Source organism: Ambystoma mexicanum, chromosome 9, assembly GCF_040938575.1.
Source record: "Ambystoma mexicanum isolate Mex_15411 chromosome 9, UKY_AmexF1_1, whole genome shotgun sequence".
Taxonomy (NCBI): Eukaryota; Metazoa; Chordata; class Amphibia; order Caudata; family Ambystomatidae; genus Ambystoma; species Ambystoma mexicanum.
In genome coordinates this window covers 1,069,358,221-1,069,381,488 of record NC_090931.1, presented here as the reverse complement: position 1 = coordinate 1,069,381,488, position 23,268 = coordinate 1,069,358,221, and the positions used below count along the sequence as shown (strand labels likewise).

Sequence of the window (23,268 nt, the reverse complement as noted above, 5' to 3'; positions counted from 1 at the left end):
CCTGTGATTCATATCCAGCAGAGACTGAGCCTTCCTATTGACCACCACCCAGAGATACGTAACAGAGTCCTGTACCCACCCAAACTCCTCCATGCTAGTCGGGGGTGTTGTTACCTTATTCAGGGGGTAAGGGAGGACTTGGCCCGATTCAATCAAAGTCCGGAGAATTCGCCGAACTCAGCTACTTCCTGTGCGAGGGGCTTAAGGTTAGCCTCAGGGTTCCTTATATAAATAATAGCGTCATATGCGTACAGTGAAATCAATACCCTCAGCCCGCCCATGCCCAGCCCCCTGTGTCCATGCAGCCTTCGGAGTCTACCCGCCAATACCTCTATGGCCATTGCAAAAAGCAATGGGGAAAGCGGGCACCCCTGCCTCGTCCCCCTCCCAAGCAAAAATAACTCTGACCAAACCCCACCCACACTTATCTGAGCACTACACCCCAAGTACAATAACCTCCCAGCCGTCACAATATAAGGGGGGGGGGTTCCCATTTACGCCAGCACCTCAAATAGATACTCCCAATCAACTGAGTCAAATGCCTTCTCCATATCTAACAGTGCAGCCACTGCTTGCGTCCCCGGGTCGATTTTTGCTAGAATTGCAAATAGCCTAAGATTCAAAGATGTCGACCCCCCCCCCCCCCGGGAATAAATCCAGATTGGTCTCTATGCACTTTTCGCGAAACATGCAGCAAGAGTCGGTTCAGCCAAGACCTTCTCAAAGATTTTCGTACCCAGGTTTATCAAAGAAATTGGCCAGTACGACGAACAATTGAGCGGGTCCTTGCCAGGCTTTGGAATCAATGTGATTACTGCTTCCCGAAGTGTAGGGGGGGAGTAGACACCTGTCCATCCCCTCTTCCCACACGCCCAGCATATGGCTAACCACCTCCGGGCCCCATTCTTTATAAAACTCAGCCGTTATTCTGTCAGTACCCGGTGCCTTCGCGGTGGGTAGGGCTTTTATTGCGCCCAGCACATCCTCCACCGTTATGGGTCTAGCAAGTGACTCTACCGCCTCTGCATCAAACCTGGGGAGCGCTGCACCCTCAATAGAATCCTTCAAGGCAGAACCCGGATGTGTGCCTCTCGCAGTATACAAGGATTCATAGAACCTGCGGAACTCCCCAGCTATCTTGCGCGGTTTCACCAGGATCTCACCGCTACTGGATCTCACTGCCGTTATTTCCCCAAATCCCCGCTCACCCCTGGCAAGAGCTGCAAGGTATCTGCCCGGCCTCCCCTCCTCACCATATACACGAGCTCTTGCAGGTTGTGCAAAGTATTGCACCTCCCTTTCCGCTAACGCCCGAAACCTATCTAGCCCTTCCTTCAGCTTGGCCAGCGACTGTGAGGAACCCAACCTCTCCACCTCCCCCTCCCACTGCTTTATCTCCACTTCCACCACATATAGCTCTCTCTGTATTGTCCTCAACACCCCGTGTTCTGCAGATAAACACCCCCCTCTCAGCACCACTTTGAACACTTCCCAAAGCGTTCCCTTACACTGTACCAAACCAGCATTTTCCTGGAAGTAATGCTTAAGCACACTATGTACATCACTCTTGAAGGTGATGTCTTGCAAAGCTGCTGTTTTAAACCTCCGCCTTGGCAGAGGCAATGGTTCTCCCTGATCCACTGACCATAAGACCGGGGAATGATCGGACAGAGTCCTAGGCAGCATTTCACATCCTACTGTGCACTGAATGACATAGGGGCATCCCAACACATAATCTCTCCTGGTTGACGTGTTACATACTGTTGAATGGTGTGAAAACCCCCCTATTCCCGGGTGCAGCACCCTCCATACATCCCCCAGCACCGCACCCGCCGCCTTCGCGTGCCTCTTTCTCTCCCCAGTAAAATCTAGACCCGGGTCCAGGATGACATTCAAATCCCCTGCCCACAAGATATATGTATCACGATATTTCAAGCATTTTTCCAGAAGACCCTCAAAGAAGCTTGGATCGTCCACATTGGGACCATAATTATTGACCAGGGTTAGCCTTGATTGACCCAGACACCCTGAGACAATAACATACCTTCCGGCCGGATCTATCTCCCTCCCACTGACCCTGAATCCCAACGATTTATGAAACAATGTCATCACGGCCACCTAATATGACGAATATTTGGTAAAAACCTTGCATTTACTCCACCCGCGGGCAACCCATTCATTCCCTGGAAGTGTGTTTCTTGCAACAAAATGATTTTAGCACCATGCCTCTCACAATACTGGATGAATTTTCTTGCTTTGCGCGGGTCATTCAGTCCCCGCACATTCCAACTCAACACCTTATACACCATGGCTCAAGCCAATGCAGCTACAGACAGCGTTATACCTTGCCCAGGTGGCTCTGCTGTCATGATCTCTGCTTCCAAAAGGTCAGGGTTTTCCCAACTCCCTTGGAAGCAGATCCATAACCCAGGTTCCGAGTGCCAACCAGTCCCAATTGGGACCTTTTGGACCCAGTCCTGGCGCCAGTGGCACCAGGCTCATAAATATGCCCAGTCCCAGCGCTGGAAGCGCCGGGCTCATAATGCTTGGGTGGACTTACCTGCAGCAGACCATGCTGCTTACTTGCCTGCCAGTTGAGCCTCTGATCCTCTTCTGTTTGGAACTACTTTTCCTGTTGGGTGGGGCTGGAGCCACTCCCTAGATTCAGAACACTGGAACTCTTCTGGAAGGCAGGAACTCTTTTCTTACCAGGAACTCTTTTCTTACCTAGGCGTGGCTGTGGAAGGAGACAGATGGAGAGCTCGGCATTCACTTACCTAAGGTGAGAGCGTTAACCTTTGGGGTCTACAGGAGAGGAGAAGAGGAAAGAGATAGGGACACCCCAATAACCCCAGTTCATTAACCCCCATATTTTCTATCTGCAGACATCTTACTCTACAGGTCAGGCATACAGTGCACAGAGGTCCAGCCCAAAGAGCCAACCGGGTGCTGCACATCACCTTTGAAGATACGGTAGTCGCCCAGTCAAGACCGGCGCCTCTGCGAGAATCAGGTGAGCGTTACAGAACGCAAAGCCTACCGCAAAACTCTCGCCCAGGCGCTATGGAAACCTCGGACACTGACCACCTAGCCCGGTTACTTGGGGAACTAAGGGCAGAAGTGCATGCAGCTCGTCAGGAAACGAATGCTCTAAGAAGGGAACTAATTATTTCCAAGGAGAGAACAGATGATCTTGCTAGACAATTGCTACAGTCACAAGCCGGACAGACCCCGCTACCCGCATCAGGGGCAAATCTTCCTTCAACATCCTCTATGAATCCAGTGCAGATCAACCTACCTGGGAATGTACCTCTGGCTCCGCCCGAACGATTTTCTGGTGACCCAAAGAGGTTTGCGGTATTTATCAATCAGTGCCGGTTGCACTTCTTATGCCGGCCAGCAGCCTTTCCAACTGATCAAGCTAAAGTAGCTTTTGTACTTTCGTACCTTAGTGGCAATGCGGCAGACTGGTCGATCCCTCTAGTTAATCAAGATGATCCGGTTCTCCATGATTTTCAAGCCTTTCAGCTTAGTATGGAAAAACTGTTCGCAAGACATGCACAGGGGCAGGCCTTGGACAATGAGCTTCTTTCGTTGCGACAGGGTAATCAAGACCTTTTGGCTTATATTGCATCTTTCAATAGACTAATAGTGGAAACTCAATGGCCTGAGGACAAAAGGATTACGCTGTTTTATAGAGGTCTACGTGGAGAGCTCAAAGACGTTTTAGCCCAAGTAGTGAATCCCCCACAAGACTGTTCGGATTATATAGACTTGGTCGTTCAAATAGATCACAGACTGCAGAACAGGAAGGCCGATCGTTCCAAGTTTGAGGCTCGAGTATTTTCCAAACCGCCAACTCCTTCCAAAGGAGTAGACTCCGGGGAACCCATGCAAATAGGGGGTCTGAAAGGCCCTCTAACACAAAGGGAGCGGGAAAGGAGAAAACAGTTGCAATTATGCCTATATTGCGGAAACTCAGGGCACTTTCTTCGAGACTGTCCGGTGAAACCTGCCAAAAAGGCAGTAGGAGCTGCAGTTACCACAGTTACAAACTCTGAGCAGGGAAACGACCTCGCCCGACAAGAATAGAGGTCCTCTTGCCGAGCGTGAAAACCAGTTCCGTGACCTCGCATTTCGTGATACCTATGGTCCTCATTAGCCCTGATAATCCGGATCGATTACATGCAATTGAAGCTTACGTCGACAGCGGTGCCATCGGCAATTATGTGGATCATGAAATGGTTTTGAGGATGAATCTAACTCTTTGTCCCAAGGCTGTAAAGGACGTCATTACTACGGTGGATGGTACGGAGATAGCCTCCGGGCCAGTAACACATACCACTCAAGAGGTGACGCTAGTAAGTCAAGATGGACACCATGAGAAGATTGTGTTCGATGTGATCAAGGCCCCTCAGTTCCAGATTATTCTAGGAATACCTTGGTTAGAGAAACACAATCCTCTGATCGATTGGCGAGCAAGAACGGTCCAGTTTCCAGAATGTGTCTCTACTTGTCACCCTCCACCTGGTGTTGCACTGGCAGCAATTTCTTCAGAGACTCCCCAGTTACCTCCCGAATACCTAGAATACTAAGATGTTTTCCGGAAGGAGCAGGCTAACTCTCTACCTCCTCATAGGCCTTATGACTGCCAGATAGACCTGATACCTGGATCTACTCCTCCTTGTAGTAGAATTTATGCCCTCACCGAGCCTGAGAACCTTCATCTTCGACAATACCTGGATCAATACCTGGCAAATGGGTTTATTCGTTCTTCCAAGTCCCCTGCTTCTTCAGCTTTGTTCTTCATTCCAAAAAAGGAAGGAGACCTTAGAACTTGTATCGATTATCGCTCCCTGAACCAGATCACCGTTAAGAATAGATATCCGTTACCTTTGATCCCTGAACTCCTGGACCAAGTCAGAAAAGCATGCATATATACAAAGCTGGATCTTAGAGGAGCTTACCACTTGGTACGAGTAAAAGAGGGCGATGAATGGAAGACAGCCTTCCGCACCAAGTATGGGCTATTTGAATATCAGGTCATGCCCTTCGGACTTTGCAATGCCCCGGCCGCCTTTCAATATTTTATGAACGATGTCCTCAGAGAACTCATAGATGTGTGTGTTGTTGTTTACATTGACGACATTCTCGTTTATTCTTCATCGGAATCTGAACATCGGAAACACGTGAAAATGGTCCTCGAAAGATTGCGTCAACACAAACTTTTCGCTAAGTTGGAAAAATGTGTTTTCAACGTGACTGAAGTTGAATTCTTGGGATTCATATTATCACCTGGCGGAGTGCGTATGGATTCAAAAAAGGTCGATGCAGTTCTCAAATGGCCATCACCATCCTCCGTAAAAGGTGTGCAAAGCATGTTAGGCTTCGCTAACTTTTACCGCAGGTTTATCCCCGAGTTCTCTCGAATAGTCCAGCCCATCACTGCCTTGTTAAAGAAAAACAAACGTTTTGAATGGTCTACCGAGGCGGAACAAGCTTTCCAGGATTTGAAGACTAAATTTATCTCTGCACCAATCTTAAAACACCCTCGCCCCGAACTCCCCTACATCGTGGAAACTGATGCTTCAAGCCTTGCCATGGGGGCAGTTCTATCACAAAAGGACCCGGTAACCAATCAGTTGCATCCCGTGGCATTTTGGTCCCGCAAATTCTCGCCTCCTGAAATCAATTACACGATTACTGACAAGGAACTTCTGGCTATCAAGTCTGCCTTTAAGGCTTGGCGGCATTATCTGCTGGGGGCCCGACACACCGTTACTGTGATTACGGATCACCGAAATCTGCAATATTTGAAAACCGCAAAAGCCCAATCCTCTAGACAACTCCGTTGGGCATTATTCTTTGCCGAGTTTGACTTCATAATTACCTATCGACCTGGTACAAAGAACGGTAAAGCTGATGCCCTTTCTCGGATGGGAGTGGAAGAACACTTGATTAACCCAAAACCTGTACCAATCATTCCCGAACAAAGAATTCTGGGTGTAATCGCCACAGAATCCATAGAGGAAGTTAAGGATAAAGCCAGGCAACTTGTAACTCCAGCAGACATACAGAATTGGCATCTGCAGGGAAAGGACTTTGCAGTAAAGGACAACTTATTGTATTTCCAAGAACGATTATACCTACCCAGCACAGATTTACAGAAAAAAGTAATCTCTTGTTATCACGACTCTTTAATGGAAGGTCATCCCGGTATAGCCAAGACCTCAGAAAAGATCAAGCGCTACTTCTGGTGGCCGTCTTGGAAAAAAGATATCAGAGACTTTATAATGTCCTGTGGAGTATGCGCCCAAAACAAGAGTCAAAAGGAAAGACCAGCAGGCCTCTTACGCCCTATTGACATCCCACCTCGCCCTTGGCATACGCTTTCTATGGACTTCATCACCGATCTACCTCCATGCTCCGGATACAATACGATTCTAGTAATCGTGGACTTATTCTCCAAGATGGCGCATTTCATTCCGCTCAAAGGCTTGCCAACAGCAGCAACTCTGGCCCGAGAATTTCTCGAAAACATCGTCCGACTGCACGGTTTTCCTTCGGTTCTAATTTCGGATCGAGGTAGTCAATTTATTTCTCATTTTTGGCGAAGTTGCTGTCGGTCGGCTCAAATTGATGTGAGACTATCGACCAGTCACCACCCTCAGACCGATGGACAAACCGAGAGGACCAATCAAACTCTGGAACAGTATTTACGCTGCATGCTGCAACAAACTGAAAAAACTTGGAAAGATATCCTTTGGATAGCCGAATATGCCTACAATAACTCTGTCCATTCGGGAACTGGGAAAACCCCGTTTTTTCTTTTGTACGGCAGTCACCCTCGAACCTCGGAGTTGGATCCCCTCCAAGATCTTAAAACACCAGCAGTAGACTACCTGCATTCTACAATCACCCAAGCCTTTAAGGAAGCTGTTTCTCACCTTCAAAGGGCTAAAGAACAATACAAGAAAGGAGCAGATCAACATCGGAAGGAAGCCCCTCACTATCAAGTAGGGGATCAAGTCTGGTTATCCACCAAATATTTATCTCTAAAAGGGCCACGCACATTCAACCCAAGATACCTTGGTCCCTATTCCATCACTACCATAGTAAATCCAGTAGCGGTCAAGTTGGACTTGCCCCCGCACATGAAGATACATCCGGTCTTCCACGTCTCTCTATTAAAACCCGTGCAACCTCAAACCCGACTAACCAAATCTCCAAAACCTATCCTAGTTGATGGAGAACTCGAGTTTGAAGTCAAAAGCATTCTGGACTCCAAGATCTCCAAATCTAAACTATTCTACCTAATTGACTGGACAGGCTACGGCCCCCAAGAGAGATCCTGGGAACCTGCTGAATATGTCCACGTTCCTCGCCTAATCAAAAGATTTCACCGAACATTTCCTGACAAGCCAAAACCCCCGGAGAAGCCCGGTTTGGGAGGGGCCTTGAGGGGGGGTACTGTCATGATCTCTGCTTCCAAAAGGTCAGGGTTTTCCCAACTCCCTTGGAAGCAGATCCATAACCCAGGTTCCGAGTGCCAACCAGTCCCAATTGGGACCTTTTGGACCCAGTCCTGGCGCCAGTGGCACCAGGCTCATAAATATGCCCAGTCCCAGCGCTGGAAGCGCCGGGCTCATAATGCTTGGGTGGACTTACCTGCAGCAGACCATGCTGCTTACTTGCCTGCCAGTTGAGCCTCTGATCCTCTTCTGTTTGGAACTACTTTTCCTGTTGGGTGGGGCTGGAGCCACTCCCTAGATTCAGAACACTGGAACTCTTCTGGAAGGCAGGAACTCTTTTCTTACCAGGAACTCTTTTCTTACCTAGGCGTGGCTGTGGAAGGAGACACCTAAGCACTACAAGAGGCTATTTAAACCACACCCGGTGGATGAATCTTGCTTTGCGTTATTCTGCACCCTCTGCAGCAGAACGCTCATCGTGTCTTCTGCATCCGGTCCTGGGCCTAAGGAAAAAGGCTTACCATCCTGAATCCAGTCTTCAGCAACACCTATAAAGACAAGAAAGAACAGGTTAGCATTCCGGCATCTGAAAGGAAAAGGCTTACCATCCTGAATCCAGTCTTCAGCAACACCTATAAAGACAAGAAAGAACAGGTTAGCATTCCGGCATCTGAAAGGCAAAGGCTTACCTACTCTTCGTGCGCTCCGGAGGTCTTCACACTGCATTCCGGCATCTGAAAGACAAAAGCTTACCAACTCTTCGCACACTCCGGAGGCCGTCGGCGCTGCATCCCGCATCTGAAAGACAAAACAAGGTGCGTTTAAAGACATTGGGGAACTTTAATACTCACGTGCCAATACTCCTTTCCACATCTAACCCAGTGGGTATTCCGGCACCCTGCAGCCGCTCCGAACTTGTACTTTCAAAATAAAAAGACAGTTAGAGCGCATCGTGAAGCTGGCAACAAGCGCTTACTTACGTGCTTCCAGGCGCTTCTATTCCTCACACGGGCTCCATCTTCAACTCACTTCAGCCCGTCATCCGCCATCGCCGGAACCCTGCAAAACAAGAGACATCATTATTAAAGACTTTAAAGACATTTGAGTTACTCGAAACGTACCGTTCGTGCAGTAAACGACGGACAGCAGTCCTCTGAAGTCAAGAGGCCTGCGCTACCTATCCAGTGAGGAAACTGGTTACAGCACCCTGCCCCGAGGCAGATGGAGAGCTCGGCATTCACTTACCTAAGGTGAGAGCGTTAACCTTTGGGGGTCTACAGGAGAGGAGAAGAGGAAAGAGATAGGGACACCCCAATAACCCCAGTTCATTAACCCCCATATTTTCTATCTGCAGACATCTTACTCTACACGTCAGGCATACAGTGCACAGAGGTCCAGCCCAAAGAGCCAACCGGGTGCTGCACATCACCTTTGAAGATACGGTAGTCGCCCAGTCAAGACCGGCGCCTCTGCGAGAATCAGGTGAGCGTTACATCTGCCCACTCATTCACCATGGTCCTTCCGATATGATGTGAACCATTTTCATGAACCCCTCTCCTGCCAACCGGGCAGTTTGTAAACCCCCAGACCCTCTTCCCGCCACCCCCCACCCACACTGCCTGCCCCCAACTTGCAGTGATCACCCCTCCGCCCCAACCATCCTGCACAAACAGCATGGGCCACTGCCTGGGGGCGCCGGACACCACTTTCCAAGCGGCCATCCACACTTCAACAGCAGAGGAGGATCAACCAAAAAGGAAAACAAAATGAAATGGCATTCATGCATGCCGCTGGACTGACTAGGTACATAACTTGCTATATTCCAGCTTTACCCTCCAGAGTACAAGTTCCAATTAAACCTGCTTCTTCTTGATCTCCTTTCCACAATATAGATAAGCCTGGTTGCATATCTCTTCAAGCGCAGCATGACGGGCCTTCTCCTGGTCCCTTATCGTCCCGACGCGGTAGTTTCTCAATAAATTCATGCGCAGCAGGCACATCTGTAAATAAAAAAATACTCTCCCTTTGTGCTGCACCCTGAGTTTGGATGGATACTGCATGGAATACTGCAGACCCTTATCCCGCAACCTCCTCTTCGCTACCGCAAATGACATGCAAGCCTTCTGGACTGTCGGGGTAAAGTCAGGATAGAAGGATACTCTACTGTTCTCGTACGTGAGGTCCCCCAGCTCCCTTGCCCATCTCAGTATGGTGTCCCGGGCATGGTAATTAAGTACCTTAGCAATGATCGGCCTTGGGTTTAGACCCGGCCTTGGCACCACCTGCGTTACCCTGTGTGCCCCCTCTACTAAAAATTCCGAGGACAAGGCAGGCCCCTGCAGAACCTCCTTGATAAGTCTCCATGAACACCTCCAGTTTCTGGGATGCCAACCACAATTAAATTGTTCCTGCGCGACCTCGCTTCAAGGTCCTCATTTTTAACCCTTATGACTTTCACCTCTCTTCTCAGTTCTTGCACCGCCTCGGCCATCTCATTGCTAGTACCCTCGAACGCCCCCACCCTGGTCTCCACCTCCGCGGTTCTGCTGCTTTCCTAATCGATCCTTTCTTGCATCCTGTCCACCTTATACGTCACACCATCCAGCTTGGAGTTAATAGCAGTGAACCCGGACCGCACCTCCGCCAGGATCATTCCCAACTCAGAGGAGGGGGATTCCTCACTCTGGCCCTTTGATGACTCCACGATGGACTCTGCTTGCGCCATAGTGACTGCAGTTGTCCCCAGCTTGGGTGCTTCCTGGTCCCTCCGAAGCCCCTCCCTATGTGTGAACGGCAAACGAGTTTGCTTCTTGCCACCTATCTTCAGCAATATCCTCCCGGTTGCAGGCCGCCATGCACCCTTCCAGAACCCTTGCCCTCCAACTGTGTCCCAACCTTGAGCTTAGACAAGGGTCCCAGCCCGCACTCTGCTTCCAGCCCCCCCGTGCGTAGAGAATCGAGCTCCTGTCCACCGGCCAGCCTACAAAGTCTTCCAGGCCCCTACCAGCCACAATAGCCCGCAACCTCTCAGGCCTGCTCTCCTGGGCTTCGGCCCCACGTATCCTTCAGCACTCAAAACAGTTTCTGCCCCGGCAACGCACCACTCAGGCCCGGAATGCAGCTAGCCGTGATGCCCCAAGGCTTCCTGTGTCCACCTGCACCCGCCGCCCTCTGGGTGTCACACCGCCAGCATCTGTGGGGTGCTCCAAAATCCAATCACCATCTGGGACTCCTGTCTGATTTCCCCATTTGCAGTCTCTCCGCTAGTTACTTTTCCATTAGTGCACCTCTGTATAGTCCACAGATTTAATTACACTGCTGTAGTTCCAGCCACATCCCAAATGTAAGTGTCAATGATGTTTCAGACAAACTATGGCGCCCGAGGCTTTCACACTCGGCCTCCTCTCCAGCCCGAGGCCTCCCGGCTCCTCACTCCTCCTCCTCCGCCGCTGGCACAGGGCACCACTTCGACGACCCCCCCCCCCGAGGCTCACTGCCGGCCGCAATCGGATCCAGAAGACGGGGGGTGGGAGCACCCGCCCAAGCCAAACATGCGGGGGTCCACGCACTCTTTCCTCCCCCCCCCCACCGACTGCTCCCACCGGCCTGCTGCCCATGGCCTCCTCCTCACCTCCTCTCCCACCAGCCGCACCGTCCCTCCTTCTCAGCTGGGCCGGCCGCGCATGAGCACTCAGGCCCAAGCAGAGCTGCGCCGCTGGACCCATGCTCTTAGTTGGGCTTCCACTCATCCGCCGCCACAACAGACACTCCTGCTGCCGCCACCTCTGCCCCAGGGCACCGCCGGGCTGGTGCTCCTTGCCTCCGATCCTTCCTGAGGGCCGCAGCTGGATGTCCTCTGTGGCCAGGGTGTTCTGCCTCCCCACCCATGCAGCAGGGCTCTGCCCGCCCCAGGCTCCACGCACTTTCCCACCGGCCCCTGGGCTGTCCCTGCTCCGCTGCTGGTTGCTGGTTGCGGTCGCCTCCACGCCTCTCCTCCTCGCCCCCTGCCCCCTGCGGTACGGCCACACTGACACTGCTAGTCCGGCGGTGCACGAGCACTCGGACCCATAAAAATCCGAGCCGCCCGACCCAGGCCTTCCATCACGCCACCGCTCCCGGCCGCCTCCACAGTTCCACAGGCCGCCTCCGCTCCTGCCCAGCCGCAGCCACGCCAGACGACCAAACTGCGGCAGTCGCTGCCCCGGGTCTCCTGCAGTTCTTTTCGCAAGTCTGATGCTGGTCTGGGTCCCGGAGGGTCGTATTACATCCTCCTCTGCTGTCAGGCTATAGGGAGCTCAAACAGACCCCGCCATCTTGGTCGTTGGCTCTCTAGCGTCCCCAAAATCATGTTCTGTGTTATTGTTCTGTTCACTTGTCTGCAACTTTATGCCTTTGGTTCCATAGCGCGCATTACAAATAATGTAATTTAATGACGATTGACACTTTGAACCCATCAAGTCTCTGGGGTGGGACAAAGGGAACGTTATGTTTAAAGAGATGGAAAGACAATGTTATAACTAAACAGATGGCACAAACTCTTGTTACATATTTGCTCATCTGTAAAACTTTCAATAAAAACAAGATTAAAAGAAAAAAGTGCCAGGCGCATAAAAACACACAAGTAAACTAACAAATGGCAATCACAAAAATAGAGAATAAAATGTAAAACAAATAGTCTTCATTTATTTTATTTATTGTTCACTTGTTAGGCACTTATATAGCAAGCAAATACTGTTTCAAAGTGCCCACAGGGCAAAGGGGAGCGGACAGGGGATGAAAGACAATGTAATACAACAACGATAAATAATTAAATTAATTAAATAAAACAAAATAAGAAGAGAGTGGGAGGGGGAAGACACACCTATTATGCCTTGTGAGTGTTCAGAACGTGCAAGTGCAGAGGGGAGAGAGGTATGGGATAGGAATTGTGGTGCTCATGGAGAGCAGCAGGTGAAATGCTAAGAAGATAAAAGCTAAGTGCAACCTCCAGTGTGGAGGGAGAGCCTAAGCAAGTGCAGAGGATAGAAAGCGGCTGGGAAGATGTGGGCGGTCAGAGCCCGAGGATACCCAAGGGCCCTGTTTCCACGTTTACCAGAATTAAAGGCGGGCCTGCTCAAGACGAAGAGGAAGGGGGAGGCTGTTCCAAAGAAGGGAGCCTGCTGGGGAAAGCGATCAACCACCTGCTCTCTGTTTAGCAAACCGCTTAAAACGCAAGGAGTTGGTGCCAGAGGAACGCAGGTATCTAGAGGGGGAGTATTTGCTCAGAAAGAGTTGCAGATAAAGTGGCCTCGGCCTCAGACAGCCTTGTGGATGATAAAGTGGGATTTGAATTTAATTTGTGCTGCTATCGGGAGCCAGTGCAAACTTTGTAGGGCAGGAGAAATGCGGTTGCAGGGCTTGAGGCCAAGGATAAGACTTGCTGCCCTATTCTGGATTAGCTGGAGGGGTTGCAGAGTGGACGAAAGCAGATTAAGGAGGAGGCTATTGCAATAGTCAAGTCTGGATAGAACCAGAGCCTGGGTAACATTGAGTCTCTGGGGGAAGGTGAGGAAAGGTAGAATTCCTTTGAGAAGGAAGAGCTGAAAAGTGTGACTTCTTGACAATGTCCTGAGTATGAGGGAGAGAGCGAGAGGAGTCGAAGATGACTTTGAGATTCCTGGCTTCCAAGGAGTGAGCAGGGGGAGCACCCATGGAAGAAGGCCAGAGTGAAGGGAAGAAGTTGGGTGCCGGGATCCCAATAGGGAGGATCTCTGTTTTGCTGGCATTGAGGCAAAGATCCTTAGCAGTACACCAGACCTGGATGGCTGAGAGGCAGTCTTGGATGAAGGAGGGTGCAAGGGTGTCTGGAGGAAGTTTGAAGAAGAGTTGTGTGTCGTCAGCATAGCACTGGAATTTGGGGGAGAAGGAGGAAATGAGGCGTGCCAGCAGAGTAAGGTAGATGTTAAAGAGCCAAGGTGAAAGAATGGAGCCCTGGGGGATGCCACATGTGGAGGAGGAAGTAGGGGAGGAGAAGGCGCCCCTTTTGACTTTGGAAGAGCGGTCAGTTAGGAGGAAGGTAAACCAGTCCAGTGCCCGCTGCGAGATAACCAAGGGGGTCATGGAGCCTGGAATGGTTCACTGTGTCAGATGCAGAAGATAGATCAAGGAGGGTAAGGACAGCAGGGGAGTTCGAATCAAGGGATGCAAACAGTTCTTCACCAGTGTTCAGAAGAGCAGTTTCCATGGCTCTGGATGCTCGGAATCCAAATGGATGGTTGTGAAGACCATCAAAAAGTTCAGTGTGGGAGTTAAGTTGGGGCAGGGCCAACTTCTCAAGCAGTTTCCCAGGAAGGGGGTGATTGAGATGGGGCGGTAGTTGGATGAGCATTAAGGTTCTGCTGATGGTTTTGAAGGAGGGGGCGCACACGGGAGTGCTTGAGGGAGGATGGAAAAGAACCAGTAGCAAAGGAGTGGTTATAGAGATCAGCGAGAGAGGAAATGTTGTCCTTGATGGTTCTGGATGAGCAAGGTACAACATGTTTGGAAGAGACCTTTATGGAGTTGACAACGCTGGTGATTTGTTCCGGAGAGACATGGGCGAAGGTGGAAGGAGGAAGGTGAGTGTCAGGGGAGGCAATGTGGGGCGGGAGGGGTTGGGAGTGTGTGACAAGACTGTTCAGTATGTCCTGAGTTTTGGAGGTGAAGTGAGTGGCGAGTGAATTGCAAAGGGCCTGGGAAAGAGTAGGAGCAGAGAATACTGCGGACAGGTTGGCAAGTTCCCTGCAGATTTTGAAGAGTTCAGCCTTGTTGTTGGACGCGCCAGATACTCGTGCCTGAAAGGGGGCTCTTTTATTGGCATGGATAGAGAGTCTGCAATGCTTTTGGAGCAGGCGGCAGGCCAGTTTGCCAGAGGGTGAACCTGAAGTTTGCCACTTCCCAGGGAGTAGAGAGAGGGAGATTGGAATGGATGATGGCGTCAAGCGTGTGTCCGCCAGAGCGTGTTGGGCCAGAAGGAAGAATGGAGATGGATAGGGAGGTGCAGAGGTCAATGAAGAGGGTGGATGCTGTGCACGGGGAGTCTAAGTGGATGTTGAAGTCACCCAGGAGTAGCAGGTTGGAGGTGGTAGAGAGTAGGGAGGAACAGAAGTCAGCCCACTCATAGAGAAACAGAGAGGAAGCGCCTGGAGGCCGGCTGATGGTAGCAATGGTCCGGGTGGAGGAATGAGAGATGACCAGTTTGCATACTAGACTCTCAAAGGACGAATAAAGCGAGTGGGTAGGATGGAAGAAGGAATCCACTTGGGGAAGATTCATATTGCATCGGAACAGTAGCAGAAAATTACCTTATGGCTATATTAAAAAATGTTTTATTTTGTGCCAGGCAAATCGATGACCTTATATGGGATTTCCTGACCTGGCAACGCAGGAAGAAGGCCAAACTATAATATGGCCAATGAACAAGTGAAAAACCTGTGGTACTGCCATTTTAGGGCACTAGCCACGTTCAGTAGCCATACGCACGCAGTAAACGTGGATATGCACACTAGAAATAATGCAAACATTTTAACAATAGATCTGCTGCCACCAGCTTGTCGTTAGGCACATATAAAAGTATGAAAAGCTAGGTTGATAGAAAAGTATCCCCATTGCACTGCATTGTAAGATGCTGCGTGCAATATTAAAAAGTTACAAAAATGTGAAGGATAAAAAGGAAACCGTTTCCTAGTAGTGAAAGTCTGAAGGACTTATCAGTTTCCCCATCCAAAATTAGCAAAATGCAGGGGGTTGAAGGTGAAGGTTTTAATTCCCTAAAAAAAGCCAGATCACGTGAAAAAACAAAGTGAAAAGATGTGGGGTCCATAGAAACTATGCAGGGATAGTTGCCAAAAGAGAAATCTGTCCTAACAGGGACATTGTGAAGACATGCACGCTAACCTGTAGTGGGTATATAATTTGTTTCCTCACCACCCTGCACCTGGAGGATATATCGGAAAAATGAGGAGGCTGTGGGAGGAATAATATATTCATCAGAAAAAACCTTCCCAGAGGTAAGTAACTTTTTCATCTTTGGGGGGGAAAAATGTAAGTTTTAAAGTGTATCTTTTGTAAGTGTTGCTTATACATTCATTTTTGGGTCATTATTCAAACTCTGCATTATACCATATGAAAGAAACCGGTCCTTGAAGACCTACAAGAAACATGTTTCGGGAAAACCTCACCACAGCTTGATAAATTCCAACTAGAATGCTGTAACCACTTAGCCAAAATGAATGCAGATTTTGAGGAATTAGTGACAAATCCTCACAAGGTAAAATTGAAAACCTCCCTGGTGGGATTGGGCCAACCAGCATGACATTTTAAGGCAATAAAAGGTATATAGCCATTACAAATCTATAATAAGGAATTATAATACACTGGGCTTCATTACAAGTTTGCCAGTCTGGAAATAAGGGTGCCGGTAAGCTCACAGGAACCCTTGTTTCTGGACCGCAAACTACGGGTTTGCCTGCCAGAGCCGCTGTGCCCAACAGGTCTGACCTTGCCGGGCACAGCGGTTACGGTAGGCAAAGACGTCACCATTAACAACGGTGCCGGTGCTCCCGTGTTCCCACTCCAATAGAGGGAATGGGGATTAACAAACCGTGAAGTCAGGCGCCGGTAATTCTTTAGGGTTACCGCCGGACCCGTAATGATGCCCACTATCCTGTTATCTGAGTATTGTTCCTGTCAGCAGCCGTATGGTATTTATGTATTTTCAATGTAATACTTCATGCACATTTGAAGCTATTGGGCCCCTTGGAGGTCTTCCCAGATCAGATAACATTTGTCGGTTTTGTTAATCTCAGGATGTCATTGAAATATGGTAGCGCGTTTGCTTAGAATGTGATAACACCAATCGAAAATCCCTAATTATTCCTTGTGAGAATCATTAAATCAGTACATAGTATGTAAGGTGAAACTCTTAGTATGGGATATTAATCTAATTTAAATAGAACTTTTAACTGATTGTTTAAATTAATTTGATACTTTATGGTTGTCCTGTTGGATGTACAGTTTGGCTTTCGCCCAGGGGTGGGCACCATGGAGCAGAGTCTCAACCTTTATCTTTTAGTGGAAAATTCAGTTTTCTGCAAGGGAGAAGGAATGTACCTTGCGTTCATGGACCTGAACACGGCCTTTGACAAAGTGGCTAGTGTTAGGCAGAATCCTGTGCAGTGCCCTTAGGGACCACTACACAAAATTAAGACTACAGGTGGCAATACAAGTTTACCTTTGGTACAGGCCTGTACTACTGTGTTAAAGTGGTAGCAGTAGCGGAGCAGCCAGGCTTATCTCAAGAGTATATGAGCAGTAGCAGAGATTACACAAAGGGACCACAATTACTGTGACTCAAGCAAACACTGACTCAAGGTTTCAGGTAAAAAAAATATCATTTATTTTTAAACCATTCGTTATAAACACAACACTTCTATTAATTCAAAACCACACTTAAAATACACTACAACCAACCAATTCACTTTGGTACACTCTAACTCAAGGTAAGTATCCTGTGTTTTAATGGACCGCTGTTTTGAAACAAAAGACGTTACCAGGAATAAACTTGCAATCACTTTTTGACAGTAATGACAGTTCGGTCTTACTAAAGAAACGCGTATCCGCGGCAAGGATTGTTACCGGGGCAAAAACACACTTAGCAACTGTGTTAACCCAAGAAAGTTGGGGGCAAAAATCATAGGCAATACCTTTGTCAAGGCAGACAGAATCGGAGAAAAAACTCAGACAGAAATTCAAGAGTCCATAGGCTGGAGCCAGTGTCAAGAAGAACCGGGTTCCTGTTGTCGAGGATCACACAGTCGGATAGTTTGAGATTCAACATTGCCAGGAGTAATTAGATATTGTCAACAGAGGAAGCAAAAGTTATAAGAAGGAGGGAAAACAAAGACAAGCCTTGGAGGCGGAAAAAAAGGGATTCACCCTAATTCTTCGAGCAGAACACAGTACCTTATTCAATGAAGAAGTTGGTGCCACTGCAGTTGTTCCTGGTAGTTTCCTGCAGACCCACAGTTCCTGGAGCTTCGGTGTGAAGGACGACGTCTGGAGGGGTCTGCACCACACAGGGATGTGGCCGGCAGCAGCGACAGTGAATAAAAGGTGCGCTCCTTAAAAACAGGAGAGGCTCTTCAGATGGCTATCCGGACCACTACAGCAGTGTGCAGCGTTTTCGACCAAGAAGAGGATCCTCTGGCTGTGGAAGATGAGCTGGTTATCCCCACCAGGCTCAAGGGAAGAAGACTCCAGACCTTCTCTGGTCGTCGAAGGGTAGATAGCTCAGGACTGCATCAGGGCTTCTCCGGGACGGGGTAGTTGCAGCAACTGTCGTCTTCTCCGTTTCTCTTCGGTTCCTTGTAGTCTCAGTGGTGACTCTGACTTCCAGCCCAAGAGACCTGCCTTTTATGCGAAAATCCCCCATTCACACAGCCTGGCTGTCAATCACGCAGCAGGGGGGTTGTCCAGCACGGACAACCACCTCAGCCAATCATGGCAAAGTGCGACTTGGGTTTCCTAGGATAATCTGTGCAGGGGGTGACTACACCCCTCCCTCACATTCAGCCCACCTAGACACCCAGGCTCCTAGAGGAGGGCTTATTGGCAGAAGCCCGCCAAAAGACAGTGAACAAAGGAGGCAAACCTGGTTTGCAGCGCAAAGTAAAACACAAGAAGGACTTTAACAAAAGGAAATGGCGAATAAACCTGACCGGAGCCGAAAGAAAAAGTATTTGGTCAAGCGGGTTTAAGTTTGAGGCTAATATAATAGCCTAAAACAATACCACGTTTATATAGTATAATCGCGGTAGAAAAGTTAGGGTAGATACCACTGCCACCAGCCCAAAAAATTAAATGTTAAAAGAGCGAAACAATGCTCTAGGAGGTACAGATAAAAAGGGATACGGAGTAACCCTTTCCAATACTCCATGTAAGATGGTGTGTACTGGATCTGTGGTTAAATGACTAAGTAAAGTTAATGGCAACTTTACCCTTTTCTGGGAGACAGTATTCAGCCTCGGAAATGGAGTCGGTGGGAAGTCTAAAAGACAGCCCTGTGTTACTGCACTGAATGTTCTGTGTAACACACAAAAGAAGGGGGCTACTGAAATGGTGTACTCCAGAGTCCACAATCCCAAAAACAGATGAAATACACATGGCAAAACATGGGGGGAAAGCTCACACTCTTACCAAGTGAAAAAAATAACTCCAGAAATCCAGCAAAGCTGCTGGGGGACTCACTAGGTGAGGGAAATTAACCATAAAATGAGAATGCTCCCTAACACTTAGATCTAAACTTTGGGCCGTGCTCGGGTCCATGGGCTGTCCGGGGGGCATTTTGAGGGTCCTTGCGGAAATCCATAAAGATAATGAGGCCTGTGTTTGCAGTGGCCTGGGGGTCACTGCACAGCGTGTTTTAAGGTGGGATGTGGCGTCCGGCAAGGATGCGTTTGGCCCCAATTTGTTTTTGTCTGTATATTAACGGGCTATGTAAGGATCTAGTGGAGACCAGGGTGGATTCTTTTGTTTCTAGGGGGCCGGGGCTTTCCTGTGCTTGCATACGCGGGTGACTCCGTACTACTAGCAAGAACCCCCAGGGCCCTACAGATTTTGATAGAGGCGTATGCAACCTTTATGGGAAACCTGGGGTTTGAGATAAATACAAAGAAATCAGTCGTTTTAGCCTGTGTGTAGGAGAAAGCGTTCAGCAAAAATGCAGCCCATGGTATGTTGTGATGAAATCATACCAAGGGTAAGGGAGTTTGACTATCTCGGGATTAGATTTTCCGTATCCCTTACGGGGAAAGCACACTTAAAAGAAAAATCTGTCAAACTGACCCAACAAATTGGGGGAAATATCCTGCTTTCGTTCTCGTTGTGAAGGCCAACCATTGGACGTTGTGCTCAAAATACATTCGGCACAGTCGATGGCTCTCACTTTGTATGGTGCCCACCTTTGGGGTTTTGAAAAGGCCCGCGAGATCCATGTGAAAGAAAATCTGTTCTTTAGGAGACTACTGTGGCTCCCGAATTCCTCTCCCTGCATTTCAATTCATAGGGAGTTGGGGTGGAGTTCTGGGAGGACCAGTGGGTGGTTGCTCTGATGACACCTTTTATTGGGTGAGGTTGTGGGCCAATGAACAGGCCTTGGTTTGTCATTTTATAATAAGGTCAGTAATGGCCAGGGAGGGCTGGCAAATAATTCCCTGGCTTAATTATATTGACAAAATCTTAGTAAAGGGCGATATTAGAACCATCTCGCCCCCGGCAATTTGGCTAATACCCCACACTAGGTTTAATACAGCCAATTGGAGGGGTGTTGTGTGCTCTGCAGTGTGTCCACTGTGTGGCCATTGTAATGAAGATCAGGCACATTTGCTTTTGTTTTGTCCGGCCCACAGTGAGATCTGACGAGCAACTATATTGCCCGTTTTAAGAGAGGTTAACATCCGATTATTTAAGCCTGCTATTTTGTTTCTCTTGAGTGCCGACTCAGTTTTAACTGTGTGGGCATTACTTCCGTTTTTGAAGAGAGCTATTTATCACAGGAAGAGGCTGTTGGATGAATGTTAACATTTGGTCACTCCCCTATTGAACATTCCTTTGAGGAACCGGGTGCTTTGCCCACTGGACTTATTAATTCGATGGCCGATTTGGGGAACCTTCAGTGCTAATAATGGCATGTTTTTGTATTCAATATGTACTGTAACAATGTTGATCTGTATTTTTGTGGAATATTCAGGGAAGGGATTTTATGCATTGTAATCGACTGTATGTTTTTTATGTGTTTGATGGATTTCTATCCGAATAATCATATTGATTGACTGACTAATTGTGAACAATTTATTTACAATGATTGTATTGTTTTGATGTATTTTGAAAAACAAATCACAACAAATACAAAATAAATGTTTTTCATACATCACTGTAATCATAAGTAACGTATTTCCCTTTGTCTTTATAGGTTGTTCGTATACTTCTAGGTTTGGGAAATGAGCATGCAGTAGATATTAATGGTACTGACAGTCTGTGGGGAGAAACAGGTACTGTACCTTCTGTTTAGTTGTAGAAAATGTGTTTATTTATCCTGGCCCTCAGCAAGCTACATTTAAAGAAAACATTGAAGCATAATGCATATCCCAAGTGGAAGGTTTTGCGGGAATAGTTTAGAAGACATGGAAAAGAAGCAATCCATTTGCAAAGTATGATTTTTTGGGAGCTTAATATAAGCATAGAAAATGAACTCTAACATGGTCCCATGTTGGTTGCCTGCAGAGAAAGCTTGACAAAATTTGGGGGGCAGGAAAGCCACCCATTCCATGACGTAACCCCTGGAGACGGTATACAGAGGATCTCCCAGAGAACCGCCAGCCCTCTTGTGGTGAGATCAGGAGTGCAGATAGCTCCTAAAATGGGGAAAGGACCCTGTGTAGACAAGCATGTTTGCATAATCTGCAGGCTTAATACCATTTTCCAGGTAGATTACCCTGAGAGAATAGGCTCCAGAATATGCTTTTTTTGTGCCACAAGTTGTGCCTCTCTACATGGAATAGGAATGCAGAGTTGTTGCACACTTGGTACCCAAGATCTGCCATGGATTTGGGACTGCAGCCAAATAGAAATCCTACTGCAGTCACTAAAAAACATGCAGTGAATGTTTGTGCAACACTCAGCGCCAGTGTCAAAGAGCAAAAATATTCACAGTTATATAGTGTCTATAAGTCCAGGTCTGTGGACCACCATGATTGCACTGCCTGACTTGAACATGGTGCATAGAGTATTCATAAATTCCAGCCCCTGGGCCAATAGCCGATCTTTATTAGTGCAAAATACACAGCACTTACAGTAAACCACTATTGCTGGCCATAGATTTTGGGAGGAAGTGGAACCATTTGGCCCAAGCCAATCTTGAACCACGAAACAAATGGGGAAATAGAATGCAAACCAGAGCCCTCATTCTGTTAATCACTTTATCAACGTTTGTACAAAAGGCATCCAATATTTTCACAATGGGGGTGTGAGATGTCAGAAATGCAGGGCGGCCAACTTGATAGGTTTTTCCCAAGTAGCCATTTTATTAAATTATAAGGGTGTGTCAAACGCCTCGCTTTCCCTAACCTAACAAGGATTTCCCTGCCTGTAAAACTAAGACTAAAGGAAAACACTCTAACATCAGACGGTATCTGTCCCTCACATTTATACATACAACACAATCATACAGGTATTATGGCTGTTCAAACTCAACAAAATAACAGTTATACACAAACTTTATAACCAAATATCTTTGTGACCAGGGTTGGAAAAGTTCTGATTAGTAAAGTTATTTTCAATAATCAAGTTTTACTTCACAACATTCCTTCCCTCCTTGAGGGTTTCACTTGGCCATTGAATTGTTTTTTTTTTATTTATTTTTTTTACTTTCTTTATTGTACATCATCACCAGTGCTTTATGGCAACATAGGTTTAACATGACATCCGTGAAGCTAAAACAATGATGATTTGGAAAAAGACAATAGTAGGCTCTCTGCCAATCTTCCTTTCTCAGCTGACAATGTATTTTACACATATGTAAATAAATCACTTTATCCCTCCTCCCTCCCACAACATTAAACAAGATGAACCAGTATGGCATAACCACAGATCTATGGAGCTTTCAAGTCCCGTACAAGGTTGTCCCGCTGTTTAGCGTCATCCCACATGTTTACAATATGGTCAAACCTTTAGCAAGCCAGGTGTATGGAGTTGCTGTTCCCTATCTTTGACAAATTCGTAAAAGGGAAGCTAAACTTTAAGATACTCCTGGTTTTTCCCAGCTGCCGCTGCACACACCTTTTCTGTGGTCAAAACTCCCCAAACCTTTTCCCACCACCACGCCACCATCGGACCGTCTTCCATTTTCAATGCCTAGGCTAGTGTCATTCGGCCAGCAGTCAGTAAGTGTGTGATGACCGTCGTCTGTTCCGGATACTGCAACGCGGGCATGCTGCTCCCTGCTAGGGTTCCACCCAGCAGGCTACGATGCCACGCACTGGAGGATGCATGTGGCCACCAGCGACCCCCTCCCCTTCTTCCATTCAGCCTCACTAGTGGTGGGTGGGTAGCTCACATGGACCCCCACCGGCACCCACTCCAATCGTGGTCACCCTGCTTTGCAGTTTATACTGCTGTATAGACTAGAACCCACCGCTTCACCCCCCCCCCCTTCTCCGCTGCAAGATGCCGTCACTGGACAAGCTCGGCTCTCTCACCTTCAACAAGTTCCGTGAGCGCCCATACCCCGATCACAACGGGGCCCGCTACTGGTGGCAGGGGGAGGACACCCGACTCTCAGCCGGGTTCATCGCAGTGTTTCAGAAGATGTTTTTGTGAGCGCACCCACAGCTTTTCACTGGCTTGTTTCGTTGAGTTCTAGTAGATCATTTCAGGCCAAAGTTGGAGAGATCCTTCCCTGAGGGCTCCGACTCCCTTGCAGAAGATTAGGGGTTCGGCCAGCAGCATCTAGGGGATTTAGGGGACGTGGGCAGCAGAGCTCACTGGGAAGCATGTGTCTGTCCATGGTTGGCCACGCCCCCGCTTGCTCCATGGATTGCCTTATTTTTAACAAGGTTCATCACTGTTCAGAATAAAGTTTTTCAGAAGCTCTTTGTCAAACCAAAAAGGCTTTGTCTTCACACTGAATATTTGAATAGAACTTCTCCTCTTTGAAAAGGACAACTGTTTCACATTTCTTCTATATAAGCAACAATGTTTTCATCAGGATGGTTTTACCACA

At 48.1% G+C, this 23,268-nt stretch overlaps 1 protein-coding gene across 4 annotated transcripts in view; it reads left to right on the top strand.

Moving 5' to 3' along the window:
* TANC1 (tetratricopeptide repeat, ankyrin repeat and coiled-coil containing 1) overlaps nt 1-23,268 on the top strand; it is a 2,406,012-nt gene that overhangs the window by 1,965,425 nt on the left and 417,319 nt on the right. For all 4 annotated transcript variants that reach the window (XM_069616378.1, XM_069616375.1, XM_069616376.1 and 1 more), the window contains one exon: nt 20,461-20,539. In XM_069616378.1, coding sequence (XP_069472479.1) covers nt 20,461-20,539 — 79 coding nt within the window. The remainder of the gene's footprint in view (nt 1-20,460; nt 20,540-23,268) is intronic.